This window comes from Besnoitia besnoiti, chromosome III, assembly GCF_002563875.1.
Source record: "Besnoitia besnoiti strain Bb-Ger1 chromosome III, whole genome shotgun sequence".
NCBI classification, from domain to species: Eukaryota; Apicomplexa; class Conoidasida; order Eucoccidiorida; family Sarcocystidae; genus Besnoitia; species Besnoitia besnoiti.
The window spans coordinates 4,101,225-4,115,550 of NC_042358.1; the positions used below are offsets into that span (position 1 = coordinate 4,101,225).

Genomic DNA, 14,326 nt, shown 5'->3' on the forward strand with positions numbered 1-14,326 from the left:
ATGCGGAGCGAGGCGAAGCAGCGGGCCCTGTCCGCCAGCGAGCGGGGGAAAATGAGCGCTGGCTCGTTCACAGCCTGAGAGGGAGACGAGGGAGGGGATCAAGAGGTAGAAGGGAGAGCGAACGTTGCGCAGAGCTCGGGTTTTGGGGTTCTGCTGTCGAGCCGATAATCAGTGTATTTGTCATGCGAATAACGCTGAAGGGACGACTGTGCGAATGCGCAGCCTGGAGAAGCATTTAGAAAACGGCTTTCTCCCTCGGGCCCTGCGACACGCACCAGCGGGGTGTCTCTACAATCGTGTGTGTGTGGAGGGATTTGCTTGGCCCGTTTCCCTGCGCGCACGATCTTTCATTTATATACTTGGATGCATACTACTATGTTCACATTCGTAAAATGTATTCATCTTTGTATAGCTGCCGCGAACAGAGGGGAGATGAGGTTCCTCCTGTTGTCTCGGTTCGCTGGCGGGGTCCCTGCAGTGTAGAGACTGTCGCCAAAGCTGGGGGACTGTTGCTTTTCGAATTTTTGTTGTGAAATCCGCACGCGTTGAACGCCCTCAGGTACAGGGCAATTCAGTACAGTGCAGCGGCAGTCAAACAAAACTGCAACACGCACACGACTAGCGATCACACTTTTTCCTCCCTCAATCCTCCTTTCTTCCTGGTTTTCCTTGTTACGCATGGGCTTGTTTTGCCTGGGGCTACTCGTTGTCCTGTCTCTTCGTTTCTATACGATTCTGCTCTCTCGCCCCCTGACTTCATTTCCACCTTCTCTCTTGTCAGCTCTCGCTTTGATTCGCCTCCACATTTCCCTCTGCGCGATTCCAGATTGCATGCGCTCTGAATTGTATTTTCTGCGGTCTGGCGTTCTCCCTTCTTTCCTCTCCTTTTTTTGCATCTTAGATTCTCTCTCTTCTCTATTTCACTCAGTGTTAACACGCGGCTGTCTGCCGGCCTGCATCACTCTGCAGCCTCTCCGGACTATGCTCTCTGTCTCTCACCTCGTTGTCTTCCTGTTACACGTGTCTTGCTCAGTAGTTGATATTCATCTGCCGTGAGGTATCATTCTCCATCTCTCAGTGTCTTTTTAGAGCCATTCGTATGCTTTATCTAAGCCGCTGACGCCAGGAAAGCCAAACGCCGCTGTCTGTTGACTGCGAGCCTACGCAGAGGCAGCATTACCTCTGAACCGCGGAGCCACTGCGCGGAGGTCTGCAGAAATCTCACGACTTGAAAACAGAGAAAAGTGTCTCTCGAAGAGTTAGACGCATCACAGAAGCGACACGAAGTACTATCCAAGACGCTGCGGGCTCGCCCGAGCTCGCCCTCCCTCCCTCCTGTACGAAACAAGTATGCATGCGAGGGCGGCCTCTTCGCCGCCGAGAAGAAACGCAGCGTCTCACAGCAGAGAAAGACGCGGGTGCGACGCAAAGAACTCACACAAGCGGAGATCACGCCGCGCAGTCTCGAGTTCGGCTTCCCGCCCACGCACGGGATAACCGTGCAAATCAGGTGCGATGAACGATAAAAAATCTGTCCTCTTGCCGCGTCCCGAGAGACTGGAGAGCTCCGCTGCTGAGAAACTCCAGAGTTTTTCGGGCCGAAATGAGAACTAGGCGACATAGGTCTGAGAGAGCTGAAGCATCTGAAAAATGAAAAAACAAAGTGAACCGCGAAGGATAAAAATACGAATCAACAAAAGAGAAAAACATAAAAAAACCTACCCACACAACTGTAAGTGCGACAGCGCCGGACACCGAAATCATGTGCATACCACAATGCGAATACGCATATATATATATATATATATATATATATATATATATATATATATATTGCATATCTGGACATATGCAGACACATCTAACGACGCAAAAACAACAAAGCACGCGCGTGAACTGATCGTGCAAGCGGAAGAAAGCGCCGCTAAACCACGCTCCCCTCCCGCCACCTGGACGCCCCAGCGAACGAGGTCGCACAGGCTCTACAAACATATATATATATATATATATAAATTCACATGAGAACATATATATATATATATATATATATATAGGCTGCGGTTCTGAAAGACTCGGCATCTACACATCTTGGCAAGGCAGGCGCTGCAGAGACTTGGACTCACCATTTTGTAGCGCAGCGGCGTGATGTCGACTTGACTGAAGTCGAAAGCGAGTCGAGCCGCGCCCAAGTGCTCCGCGAACTGGCAACAAAACACTCCGCAGTCTGAGGAGTTCTCTTGATGTGGGACGCGCTTCTGAAAAAAATCAGCCAACACACATTCCACGTTAAACGAAGTCGCATTTGAAAGACTGTCGACCTCAAGCAGCGAAACAGTCGCCCGCCTTACCGCAGCCCCGCAGCACACACACACACACACACAAACACACCTCTCAGACACCCAGTCACGAGCTACGCAAATGCATACACATGTCGTGCATACATATATACATAAGGATAAACCCTATATACACACATATATATCAACTCTCCAGGGTGTACGCCAAGAGCTCGACAGACACAAAAGCCTCTTCGAGGAGGCTTCGCTCAGTCTCCTGAGAGTAATGATTCATTCATATCTGCATAGACGTGCACCACACTGTGCATCCATACATATTTTTAAACATGCATATATATGTATGTATATGAATCTGCATTGCGGTAGCCTGCTTTCAACCCAGCGAAGAGGGGAGATCGTGTATGGACTTACCACTACGGATCGCAGAGACTTTCCGGCGTGGAAGGGGCGCCCTTTCTTGTCGAGGTGTTCACGACGCAGGTAGTCTCGAATTCTGTCCCCAAATCTGAAGACAATTCAGAAACGGGAAGACACAAATTCACACATCCATCGACCTGCGCATGCAAGAAGATACTGAAAGAACACGCAGCCATATGCAGATGAGGCAGATACCTCGCAAGTCGCAGCGCACAAGCAGCTGCGACGCCTAGGCGACGAAAGAAAGGATGCTCAAGCGCGACGCCCGGCGTATCTGCGTGACTATCATCTGTTCATCTTTGTCAAACGAAATCTCGACAAAGACAACCTTTTCCTGCTTTTCTAGTTCGTCTCTCGGGACCTCAGTCGCGCACTTACTCTTTTCCTTCTTCTTTGTAGTCCAGGGAGTCGTAGTACTCAATAGCGCCGGCGCTGCAGATGCGAGGAAACCAAAAAAACGAAAGAAGAAAGAAGCATGCCAAAGACTGCGGAATTGAAAACAGGGAATCAGAGCGAGGGAACAGAACAGGAACGCGAAGTCGAATCAAGCAGCTCCCCACCGCGTGTGAGGAAAGAGAAGAAAAAGATGAAAAATATAGGCAGCGCTCTTCTTCGCAGAAGACAGACACGATGCAGCTTTTCTTTCGTATCGTTGGAGGCATCACCTAAGTTTCAGCATGAGAGACAGAGTTCTTTAGATGCACACCGACGCGCCTGAGATTTTCAAAAATTCTTAATGTTTGTTTGTTACCTGAAGTTCACGACGCCCAGGGCCCAGTGTGTCTCAGCCACCACGTGAAGAGGAAAGACGAGGAGATCTTGACCGAAAATATCAACCTTCTTCCTCATGGTCCATCGCTGAAAAGACAAGAGTTCAAACAAAAAAATTGGAAAGCGACCAAGCACGAGTCGGAGAGAGAGGCGAAAGACCTCTTCCTCGTTAGCCGTCGCGCGCTTCCGCAGGCCCAAAACAGAGGAAAACGCCCCATGGAGGGTTGATGCACTGTCGCGTGAAATGCAGAGACCTTTACAGGCTCTGAAGCCAGAAGCGGCAACGCCTGAATCCGAACCAAGCACTCTTGCAGAGAGGATACCCACAAGCCGCGAACGGGAAAGAAACGCCTGTCGCGCGCGAGGCGATCCTTTTTCACGCTCGGGATGCTGAGAGAGGCCTAAAAAAAATTCCAGGCCCGGGATCTTTCGAGGCGCACTGCGAAGGGATACTGAAGCAGAAAGGACTGGCAGACCTCGCTTGAAAAGGAAACAGCGCGCTCACCCGAACTCCCTCGTAGCCGCTCTTCCGCAGACTCGCGTAGAAATGCGAAGGAAAAAACTGACATCGACGGTGCCGCGTCGAAGCTGCCCTGAAAGGAGCCAAAGGAAGCGACAGAAAAAGCAATCCCATAGTCGACCCCACAAGGTCCACATACATCGACATATATATATATATATATATATATATATATATATATATATATATATATATATATATATATATATATATATATATATATATATATATACACGCATACGCACATGAATATCTACATCGACCCATATATATATATATATCAATATACGCATATATACACATATATTTTTGCAAATATGTAGACATGCGTATATAGGCGTCATGCAAGCGTGCGCGAGATGCGATCACCGTACGGCTGCACAGAGAGAACTCTATCGGGGATTATTTTTTGGCGTACGTATCGGGGCGAGTCTGAGAGATTCGCAGGCTGCGGTCGTCCCTCTCTTGCAGCAAGACCATGTAGAGGTTGATAACTTCGTCATCGAGAAGTCCGCCAGGCAGCAGGCCGCGCAGGCTCTTGCTGAAAAAGAAAATAAAAACACGCATGCAGCTTCATTACATCCTCCCAAACCGCCTAGCCGATTCCTTTCTTCTTTCCGCTCAGTCGAGCCGGCGCAACGCAGCCCTATCCCTCAGCAGTTATTTCCGTTCCCCTTTCTTCGTCTGCTTTCTTCACTTCCTCTCTTCGCTTTTTAGTCCGCCTGTGGCGGCATGACGCTCTTTTCTCCCCGCCGTCTCTCTGCCGCGTTTCTCTCTCGTTCCGCGACTCTCGCTCCCCGGCTGAATTGCGTGGGTGCCCACAGGCCTCCGCACTTCAGACTTCAGTCTTGTCCCGGAGCAAAATCTCCCTCTGCGCTGATGCCTGTCCTTTGATCCGTGTTTGCTGCCAAGAGGTATTTCTCTGAAATTTTTTTCTTACATCGTGAGCGGGATGCCTGCGCGGTGGACGACGACTTCGCCGTCGTTTCCGCGCACTTCGCTGACTCTATGAAGCAGCCCCGTCAGAGCCGCCTGATCCTCTGAAGAAAAAAGCGCGAAAAAAATCCAGAAAATTCCACAAAAAAGGTCACTCACAGCAGCCCAGCGAGGTCGCGGTGCGCGCACTGCTGCCTCGCGTCTGACCCTCGCAATGGACGGCGGACGAGAAAAAGGAAAATTGGAAAAAACATGCCGAGACACCTCAAAGAATCATCCTCCTCCTTTCAAACGTGAGCTCCTTTGACGTAAGCAACCTCCGAACTTCGCCTGCGAATAAAATTGTCTCTCACCCGGAGCGATTTTCCATCTCGCGCCGCGGGTCACCGGCCGGTTGGGGGTGGCTGCTTCGAAAGCGGATTGAGCAGGCTTCTTCTCAGGGTCCGCGCGCGACTTGGGCGATTGCAGCTCCACTTCGTCTTGCCGCACTTTCCTCCTCTCGAGGACTCTGTCGTTTCGTTTTTGCTCGCCGGTGCCCTCTTTCTCTTGTCGCATCTCGCCGGGGTCTGCTTTCCGCGCGTCGGGCTGTGCGCCCTCCACGGGGCCTGCCGCCGCGGCGGGCGCCTGCCGCGCGTCGCTTTCCGCGCACCGTTCTTCTCGCTGTGTCTTTCTCGGCCGGCCGTTCGCCTCCGCCTCCCTCGCGGCCTCTGCGTGCGCTTCTGCCTCCGTCGCTGCTCGTCCCCCGAGTTTCAGCGACGCGCATTTCTTCTGTTCCGCGGGCGCCTCACGCGTGTCGCCTGTCTCTGCGGAGACTCCACCTTGCCTCGCCTTCTCCTCCTCATCCTCGTCGCTGACAATCAGCACAGGAGAGGCAGAAGACGCGGCCACTGCGCCGGCTGGCGACTCCGCGCGGCCTGGTGTGTCCGGCTTTTGCTCGAGGGAGAAGTCCCTGGGCGTGGCTCCGCTCGGCGCGGTCTCCGCCCCTCCTCTCGCCGCCGCGGCCCGCTCCGACCGCGCTGGGCTCGCCGCCCCCCTTGCAGAGGGCACGGGGGGCGACAGCGCCCGCTGCTTCTTTGCCGGAGGGAGAGACGCGCAGGGCGAGCGGAGTCGCGCCGCAGTGGCCTGCGCCAGCCTGTCCGAAAGCCGCGTGGGCTGCAGAGACGCGGGAGAGCGCAGAGAAGGAGACGCTGGAAGTAGGAGATGCGATTGCCGCGAGGAGGCAGCGGCAGATGAGGGCTGCAAAGAAAAAGACGGCGCCTGAGACGCCGGGTGTCGCCGCAGCGAAGGCAGCGAACTGGACGGACGAGAAGAAGAAGAGGCCGCCGACGACAGAGAGGACGGCGGAACCGACGCCGCGTGCTGCTGCGGCGTGGCGGCGGGGAACTTTTTGCGACTCTCTTCTTCGTGCTTCCGCTTCAACGAAAGAAGAACTTCGCGATGGCAGTCCGCCACGGCGCCCAATCGACTGCCGTTTCTTTCGACACTGCCTCGCTCGCGCTCGCCTCCAGAGGCCAAGGGCCAAAGGTCAGCGGGCTCAGAGTGCCGTCGGGCCTCCTCCCGGCCGTCGTCGGGCGCTCCCTCCCCTCCAGCGAGCATTCCCTCCTCCTCGATAACGATGCAGTCGTCGTCTTCCGGGTCGGCTCTGCCACGTTCGACTCCGCGTCTGCGTGCAGCCTCTTTGGGTTTTCCGTGAGCGTCCTTTGCGGCAACCGCGCCGCCGCTTCGCGCCTCTCCATGGTGCTGCTCTCTCTGCGCGGCGCCTTCATCCTCTTCGTTTTCTCGCCCCTCAGCGCCCCGCTTCGCGAGAAGGCCCTCGGCGCCTGCCTCGCGGTCGCCGCCCCCCCGCCACCGGCGCTCGCTCTCGTTGCTGCTTTCGCTTTCGCTGCGGCGACCGGAGGTTCTTCCGCCGCGGGCGCGCCGCGTAGAGAGCGACAGGCTCCCCCGCGTCTCCGCGCGACGCTCGCCTCCAGTCCCTTTCTCTCGCGTCGAGCCTTCCTCGCCCTCAGCCGTCCGCCGCGCCTCGGTGCGGTGCCCGCGGTCGGTCGCGTACGTTCGCGGCTCGGCACGGAGCTTGGCGCTTTCCTGCGGCAGCAGCGGCTGCTCCCCGCGCAGGCCGCCGCACAGCGCGGCGGAGACAGCGATGCCGCCGCCGCTCACGTCCCACGCCTCCTTCTCGCCCTTCGCCGCGTCGCCCTCGCGCCTCTCGTCGAGCGCCTGCGTGTGCAGATACGCGGCTGAAAACAACCGAAAGGGGGGCGCCGGGGACGCCGAAACCGCGGAAGAAGAGATAGCGGGGACAGACGGGCGCGTCGACTCCTCCCTGGGCGCAGCCTCGCTGTGGGGAGCGAAGAAGCACGAGGACGAGAGCGCCGGCGAACCCGCCAGCGAAGAAGACGACGAAGGGAAGGCCATCGACGCGTTCGAGGACGGCGGAGAGTCCTGCAGCGCGGCGAGGAAGGCTGCGGAGGGCAGGGGAAGCGCGGAGTGCGACGGCGAGAAAAACGTTGAAGACACGACTTTCGCGGGAGAAAGGCGTTCGCTGTTGGCGGAGAAACCCGACCAGCCGGCCGAGCGCGCTTGTTCAACGTCACGGCGCTCGCCCTCTGCGCCCTCTCGGCTGAAATCCGTCATGTCCGCGGTCCCCTCCTGCTGCAGCTCCCCACTCTCTTCGAGTTCTCTCTGCACTTCGGCGTCGACTTCCCTCAGCGGCGTCGGCGTGCCGACCTCGTCAGGCAGCGGCGACGCGTAGCGAAACCGCGGAGACGCGAAAGACGAGACGCTGAGCTCCTGATGGGGGGCGAGACCAACTCCACCGCTCACGGTCGAGCCGAGCGGAGCTGAAGCGATGACTACGGAAGCCCGACCGGCAGAAGCCTCTTCTTCGTTTGCCGCGGCGCGCCTCGCCGCCAGCGCCTCCGCTGGGCTCTCGGGGGTCTCGTGAGCCTGAGGGCGCATGTCTACGTCGGATGCGGGCCTGGATGAAAAAGGCCGCGTTTCTGTTTCCTCGGTCGAGCTGCCGAAGTCAGAGACCTGGACACCCAATGCCCCAGAATCGCTTCCTTCCCACCGGCCGCCGCCCTTCGCCTCGTCGGGCCCCTCTTCTCCGTCCTCGCCGGGCTCTTCACCCGCCTCTCCGTCTGCGACTCGGGACTCGCCTCTGCCTTCTGCTCCGCGTGCGCCGCCAGCCCCTGCCTCTTCGTCCTCTCTCTCCTCATCTTCCAGCTTTTCATCCTCTTCGTTGCCTGCCTGCGCCTCCTCTGTGCTGCCGCCGAGGCTCAGATCCTCTGCGGAGCTTCTGGCGCTCGCGCTTGACGGGTGTCCGCTTCCGACAGATGCGTCGCTCTCCGCTTCCGCCGCGGTCTCCTCGGCGCCCGCCGGTCCGGCCGCCCCCTGCGCTCGCCCTCCGCCGAGCGAGTCCCCGCGCGCAGCCGAACGAGGAGAGTCGGAGCGGCTCCCGTGACCTCTGCTCCGCCGGCGAAGCCCCCTCTGGGGCGAAGCGACGAAAAGACCGCCGGAGGGGTGCTCTGAGACTGCAGACGCTGACGCGAGCGGCGCCGAAGAAAACACCGCGGCAGAGGAGGCGACACACGCGTTCGACTCCGGCGGCGCCTCGCCCTCAAATCGTAAAGCAGAGACGCGAGAGCCGCCGGTCTCTTCGCCAAAGAGTAGGGCAGGCGCGCAAGCGGGTTCAAGGGAGGGTACAGGGGAACTGTCGGCCGAGACTGCCGACGAGGCAAGCGCCTCGAGAACAGGAAAGGAGGGCAGCGACGAGGTTGGAGGACTCTCTTCTCTCGCCCGCAGGATTCCCGCTGCTTCGTCTGCTGGTGCCTGCTCTTCTGACCGCATTTCATCCTCCGCTTCCTCCCTTTCAGACCCTGCGTTCGACGCCTCTTCTTCTGCCAGTCGCGCGCGGGGTTCTCGCTGCGCAGGCGACGCGTCTTCTCTCTCAGAGGCGTCAAGCTGCTTTTCTGCGCTCTCCGCCTCGTCCGCGTGGGCTGCCGCTAGGGACATCCAGCGGCGAGCCGCGCCACTCTCAGGCTCTTCCTCCGCCGACCCGCCGTCGTCCGCCTCGCCGTCCTCAGGCCGCACTTCCTCTTCTTCCTCTTCCTCTCCTTTTTCTTCCTTTGTTTCGTCGTCCTCGGCGCGTTCTCTTTCTCGATGGCCTTCGGCGGCGCCTGAAGCGGCCCTGGCGGGAGAGAGGAGAGCGGGGCTCTCCGCTGGACTGAGATGGTCATCTGCAATCGACTCCGCGCCGAGGCGCGCGCGCTCCGCCCGCGAAGAAGTCTCTTCTGCTGCGTCTTCATCGCCCTTGTCCTCTCTCTCCTTTCCACGATCTGCTTCTTCCCCCTCTTGAGACTCGGGGCGCCGGGCGGGCGCCCCGCTCTCTCCCCCCATGCCCCCGTCAGGCGCTGCGCAGCTTTCGCTTGAGAAGCGCCTGGGCATCCAACAATCGAGTGCGACGCCTGCCGGCGCGCTGGACCTCGCCTTCCGCCTCCTCTCAAAGAGGCACGGCTGATGCTGCACGTTTTCTCCCCCTGCCTCGCGCTCTTCAGTGTCGCCGTCCAGCAGCCGCTGCCACAGTCGCGCCTCGTGGCGGCGTCGTAGAACTGACGCCCGCTCCTCCCCGAGCGCCAAGCGCTTGTCCTCCCGGTTGCCGTCCTCCGCGTTTTCACTCTCTGTGTCTCCTTTCACCTCCGCCCCCCCCCCTGAGGTTGACGGGCCGCACTGCGGCTCGCTGACGAGTGCGCCGTGAGGGTCTCCGCGCGGGAAGAGTCTATCTGTCGGCTCTTGGAGCCCGACACGCCCGCGAGCTCCGGCCTTCGGAAGGGCGAGGCGCGACCCTTCAGCGGGGACGCGACGCGCGACGGCGAGAGCCCGACGTAGAAGTAGGGTGGAAGACAGACTGTGGAATCGGAGTGAACGCTGAAGGCGTCGTCGTCTCTCTCCTCCTTGCGCCGCTCCACCGTCCTCTTCGCCTGCTGCGTGAGCGGAGACAGCAAGGCGCCGCTCGCGCGACGCACCTTGCCCGCCTGCGGCGACCCTGCGCCCTCGGGGCTTGACGCCTCCTCGCGCTTCTCCCTGCGAAGGCGGCTGGCGAGTGTGCGCGGGAAGAGCGAAGGACGCTCGCGCTGCAGGCGCTCGAAGAAGAGGAGCTGCTGCTGAACGGCCTCGCGGAAGTCTTCCTCTTCTTCTTGCTGGAGCTGGAGCGCGTCGTCTTCCTCCGCTTCGTCTTCCTCTTCGAGCTGCGCGCCAAGCACCTCGAGGAGGTGCTCGCGGCTCTCGGCTTCAAGAAAGAACGCCCCCGCCAGCACGCGCCTCTCTCCCCACAGCGCGACTTGCCTGCCTAGCTGCTTCAGCTCCTCGACCCGCCACAGCCCGGCGGCCCTCTCGCGCTCCTCCGGATCTCCGTCGTCTGTCTCCGCCCGAGGGCTCAACTCCCCAGACACCGGCCAGCGGGAGGTCGGAGCTCCCGAGGACGACCCTCCGGAGACCTCCCGCAAAGACACCGCAACGACCTCGCCTCGAGGCGTGCCTGCCCCGCCAAAGAGCGCGCCGGGCGCAGTTCCGAAGGACGCGACGCAGAGCGGCGGCAGCGCCGACGAGGACGGGAAGTGAGACGCGAGGGGACTGGAGACACACCCCGGAACTGAGGCAGCTGAGCGACCGCGTGACGAGCCGCAGAGATCCGCCGCCGCCGCCCCAAACGCGCCGCGCAGGCCGCTGTCCGCCTTGCGCGTGTGCAAGGGCGAGCTCGGCAGCGAAGAAGAGGCTGAAGAAGACGGCGAATACGCAAACTTCTCCTCGTCTTCCTCTCCCTCTCCCCCCCCGAAGCACAGCCCGGCAGCGCGGTCGGCCGCCTCGAACGGCGGCCGCGGCTCCAGGTCGCCCGCCGCAGAGAGACTCTCGACATTTTCGCAGGGAACAGAAGCGTGCTGATGAAGACTGAGCGAGAGAGGCGACGCATGCGACCGCGTCGACTGCAGGCGCTGACAAAACAGAAGGAACTCTCTGCGTTCTTTGTCGGCTTCGCTTTCGCGCTCTTCGCCCTGAAACAGAGACGGGAAGGGATTCTGCCCCAGGGTGCCCGCCTTCGCGGCCCCCTCCTCTCGCTCGGCGCCGGGCTCTTCGCACTGAATCCCGACTGAGCAGCACGCAACTGAAACGCCTCTTCTGGCCTTCTGGGCGCCTCCTTCTGCGTAAAGTGGCGCCTCGCCCTCACGCGCGCCGTCCTGCAGGTCTCCCGGCAGCGAGGGCGCGTCCTCTGTGTGACCTCCGTCCGCTGCGCTGACGAAAAAAAAAGCCTCGCCTCTCTCCTCTCCCGCGCACACGCTGACGGGACAACGACCCGCTGCACCACGCACCTCGACGCGGCTCTCTGCTTCCAACTGACGTTCTTTTGCTCGGGGTGACGACTCCAGGCCTTCGTCGCCGACAAAGGCCTCCCGCCGCAGCCTGCCGTCGCGCCCCTCCTCCCGCGCGGCGCGCGAATCTTTCTCTTGTCGGCGCGTGTCCGCTACGCTCGCTGCGCTCTGTGGAACGCGCGCCGGCCGAGGCGGCGCCTGCAGGAGGGCACTGAGGGAAAGCGGCGTGGCTCTGGCGTGCGGCGCCTGAAGAGATTCCGACCCGCTGCTTCGCTCCGCATGAGCTGAACGACCTGCTCGCTCGCCCGCCTCGTCTGCGGAGAGACTCTCCAGCCCCGCCTCGTGGAGTCTCGGTTCGTCTGCCCCTGCGTCGCCGTCCGCTGCCTCGTCCCGCCCCCCGCCTGCGCTGGGCTCCTCCTTGCGCGGCTCCAACGCGGTCGCAGGCGCGAAAGAGGCTTCCAACGGCAAGCGCGAGAGGCCCGCGACCCCACGAGTCTCCCCCCTAGCGGAAGTGAACAAAGAGGGCATGAGGCTGGTGACGGTCCCAGCGGGGCCAAGCCCCCGCGACGGCAGAAACGACGCCGGCCGAAGCGCCGAGCCGACGAGCGTGGACGCAGGATAGAGGAGACGGGAGGGAGAAGCGGCGAGGGAAGAAGACAACACAGAGGCCCCTGGCTTCTCGCCCTTCTTCCTTGACGCTCCCCGCCGCCCTTTCTCTCGCTTCTTCGTCTCCTCGACTGGCCCCGCGCCTCGAGCCGAGGCTTCGTCGTGTTTTCTTCCGCTCGCCTGGATAGAGCTGCCTCCGGGTGCTGCGCTCCCTGCCGCTTCCCGAGCCTCGTTGCGCGGCTGAGGGACGGCCGAAGACCCGCGCCCGTCCTCGGAATCCGAAATAGAAGTTCCAGTCGGATCTGCGCGCGACGCGCCTCGCGCGTCCTCTGCTTCCGCGTCCCTGTATTTCCTCCTCTTTCTCTCTTGGCGGTCGGGCGACGCTAGCGCAGTCTGCTTGCCCCCGCCGCCGGTGCCCTGCGCCTCGCCCTCACTCGAGAGCCCCTGATCTCCTCGCGCTCTCCGGCGCGCGTGCTGCCGCGGGAACAAGGCCTGGCGCGGTGCCTCCCCTGCTTCTTCGTCTTGGCTTTCGTTCTCCGCTCCAGCGGCGACCCGTCTGCGCTCTGGCTCAGTCTTCTTCCGTCTATCATCGCGCTTCATGCGACTTCTGCCCATTTGCAGGGGCTTGACTTCTTCACTTTCTGGTCGCTCGTCGCTGCCTGCGCCTGCGCGCTCTGCAGTTCTACGCGAGACGCATTTCTTGTCCCCCCCCGAGGCTTGTCCCCTGACCGGCACTTCTCACGCTCACGAGCTCCGCGGGCCGCCGGCTCCCCGTCCTCTGGAAGGCCCCTAGAGGCCGGAACCGCGGCCGCGACGGAGGGGTCCTCCGCAGGAAACACTCCGAGCGTGGACAGCAGCCACGACGGCGCGAGGACGGCATTCGAGTCAGGGGACTGAGCAGCTGAAGAAGACGAAGACGAGAGGTGACTGGACGCGGAGGAGTCGAGCGCAGCGGCGGCCGGAGGCGACGCATGCCAGGTCGCGGCGCCTGCAGGTCGCCGCGGGGCGTGTGCGGAGGACCAAGTCCCCACTTCGAGTGAGTTGTGCTTCTCTTTCGATATCCTTCTTCTTGAACCTGCTGCCGCCGAGTGCGACCTGGACTCACCATCCGCGGCAGCGAGAGAGGAACCTTTGCGTGGAGTGAGAGCGGGCGACGCAAAGCCCAAGCGCCGGCCGAGGAGATGAGGGCTACCACCATCCGAGCTCGCCTCCCTCTCGCGCCTGTCCCTCGCGCGACTGGAAGCGCCGGCGATGCTGGGTCGCGTTTTCCTCTCTTTCTTTCTCCGCGCTTTTCCGTCTTCCTCGACGTTAAGAAGACGCCCGCGGCCAGAGTGCGCTCCAGCGCCACGAGACGGCAAGTTTCTGCTGTTTTCCACTTGGCGGAAGTCGTCTTCGTCTGTTTCCTCGTTGCCTCCATCTAAAGAAACGGAGCGAAAGAGCCCCGCATCCCGCCTTCTCCGGCGGCGCTCTTCCTCGCTGTCCATACCGCGCCTTTCTCTTCTGATTGGGGCGTGGTCGGGGTCGTCTTTTCCAGCGTCCGCCAGCCTGCGCTGACTGTCTTCCCTTCTTCTGCCGCTTTCCGCCCCGCCCAGCAGCAGCGAGCGAAGCGACTGGCGAGACGAGGCGGAGGACAGCATCGCGGGAGAGACATGCAGAGAGGCGCGAGGCTGCTTGAACGGCCGCGCGCCTCTTGAGCCCATTTCATGCAGCAAGCCGACTTCCCTCAAGTCCGAGAGCGGGTCAGCTGATGTCTTTGCCCGACTCGGGTGGGCGGAGGAACGGTACATGCTGCCGTTCGACGTTCACGCAGGGGAACGGCAGTCCCCTACGGCGCGTAGCCGAAGCAAAAACAGCGGAAAGCCCGCCCCAGCACTCAGCAAAGAGGGAAATCCGTGGGAGCAGACGCAGAAACGAGGATGGATAAAGGGCGCAGGCAATGAAATGCTTAGAGGTAGAGGCGAAGCGGGCATGGACGCTGTGTGCAGTAGCCGGGCAAAGAAAACCTGCCACGATTCGGACGAAACGCAGACAAGCATGACGCTTACTAAGAGCAAACAGCTCGTCAACAGTCAGCCGTCATGGAACTGTAACGACGAACGCGGAAACTAGGGTTAGTTGGGAGAAACGAACGGCCTGGGCAAGTAGAAAAGACGGTCTCGGCTGTAGTGTTGGAGCAGACGGAGAGGGCCGGCGTCGAGTGTACTACCAAACTCCGCCCCTCAGAGTGGTACTGCGGAGAGGAACAAGAACAGAAGAAGGATGTTCGGCTGCGAATGTTGCAGTCTGGAAAGAAAGGCTTACGGTGGATATTCGGCCGAGTCACAAGGAAGCGGAGAGCGACGGCTGCTCTAGGAGAACAAGGCGGTCCGAATCCACGGTGAAGAAAGAACCAGTACCTGTTCCCTCGAAAATTTCTC

General features: G+C 60.6%; 1 protein-coding gene across 1 annotated transcript; it reads right to left on the reverse strand.

Annotated features, from left to right (window-relative positions):
• Positions 1-1,610: 1,610 nt before the first annotated feature.
• On the reverse strand, positions 1,611-13,696 carry BESB_048470 (uncharacterized protein; the record flags this gene model as incomplete). The annotated part of the gene is made up of 11 exons (XM_029363298.1): positions 1,611-1,643; positions 2,124-2,255; positions 2,709-2,802; positions 3,093-3,146; positions 3,466-3,572; positions 3,991-4,078; positions 4,424-4,546; positions 4,946-5,045; positions 5,295-9,376; positions 9,634-12,583; positions 12,652-13,696. 11 exons carry the CDS (start codon positions 13,694-13,696, stop codon positions 1,611-1,613), a joined length of 8,808 nt encoding a protein of 2,935 aa, XP_029220664.1.
• Between the last annotated feature and the right edge of the window lie 630 nt (positions 13,697-14,326).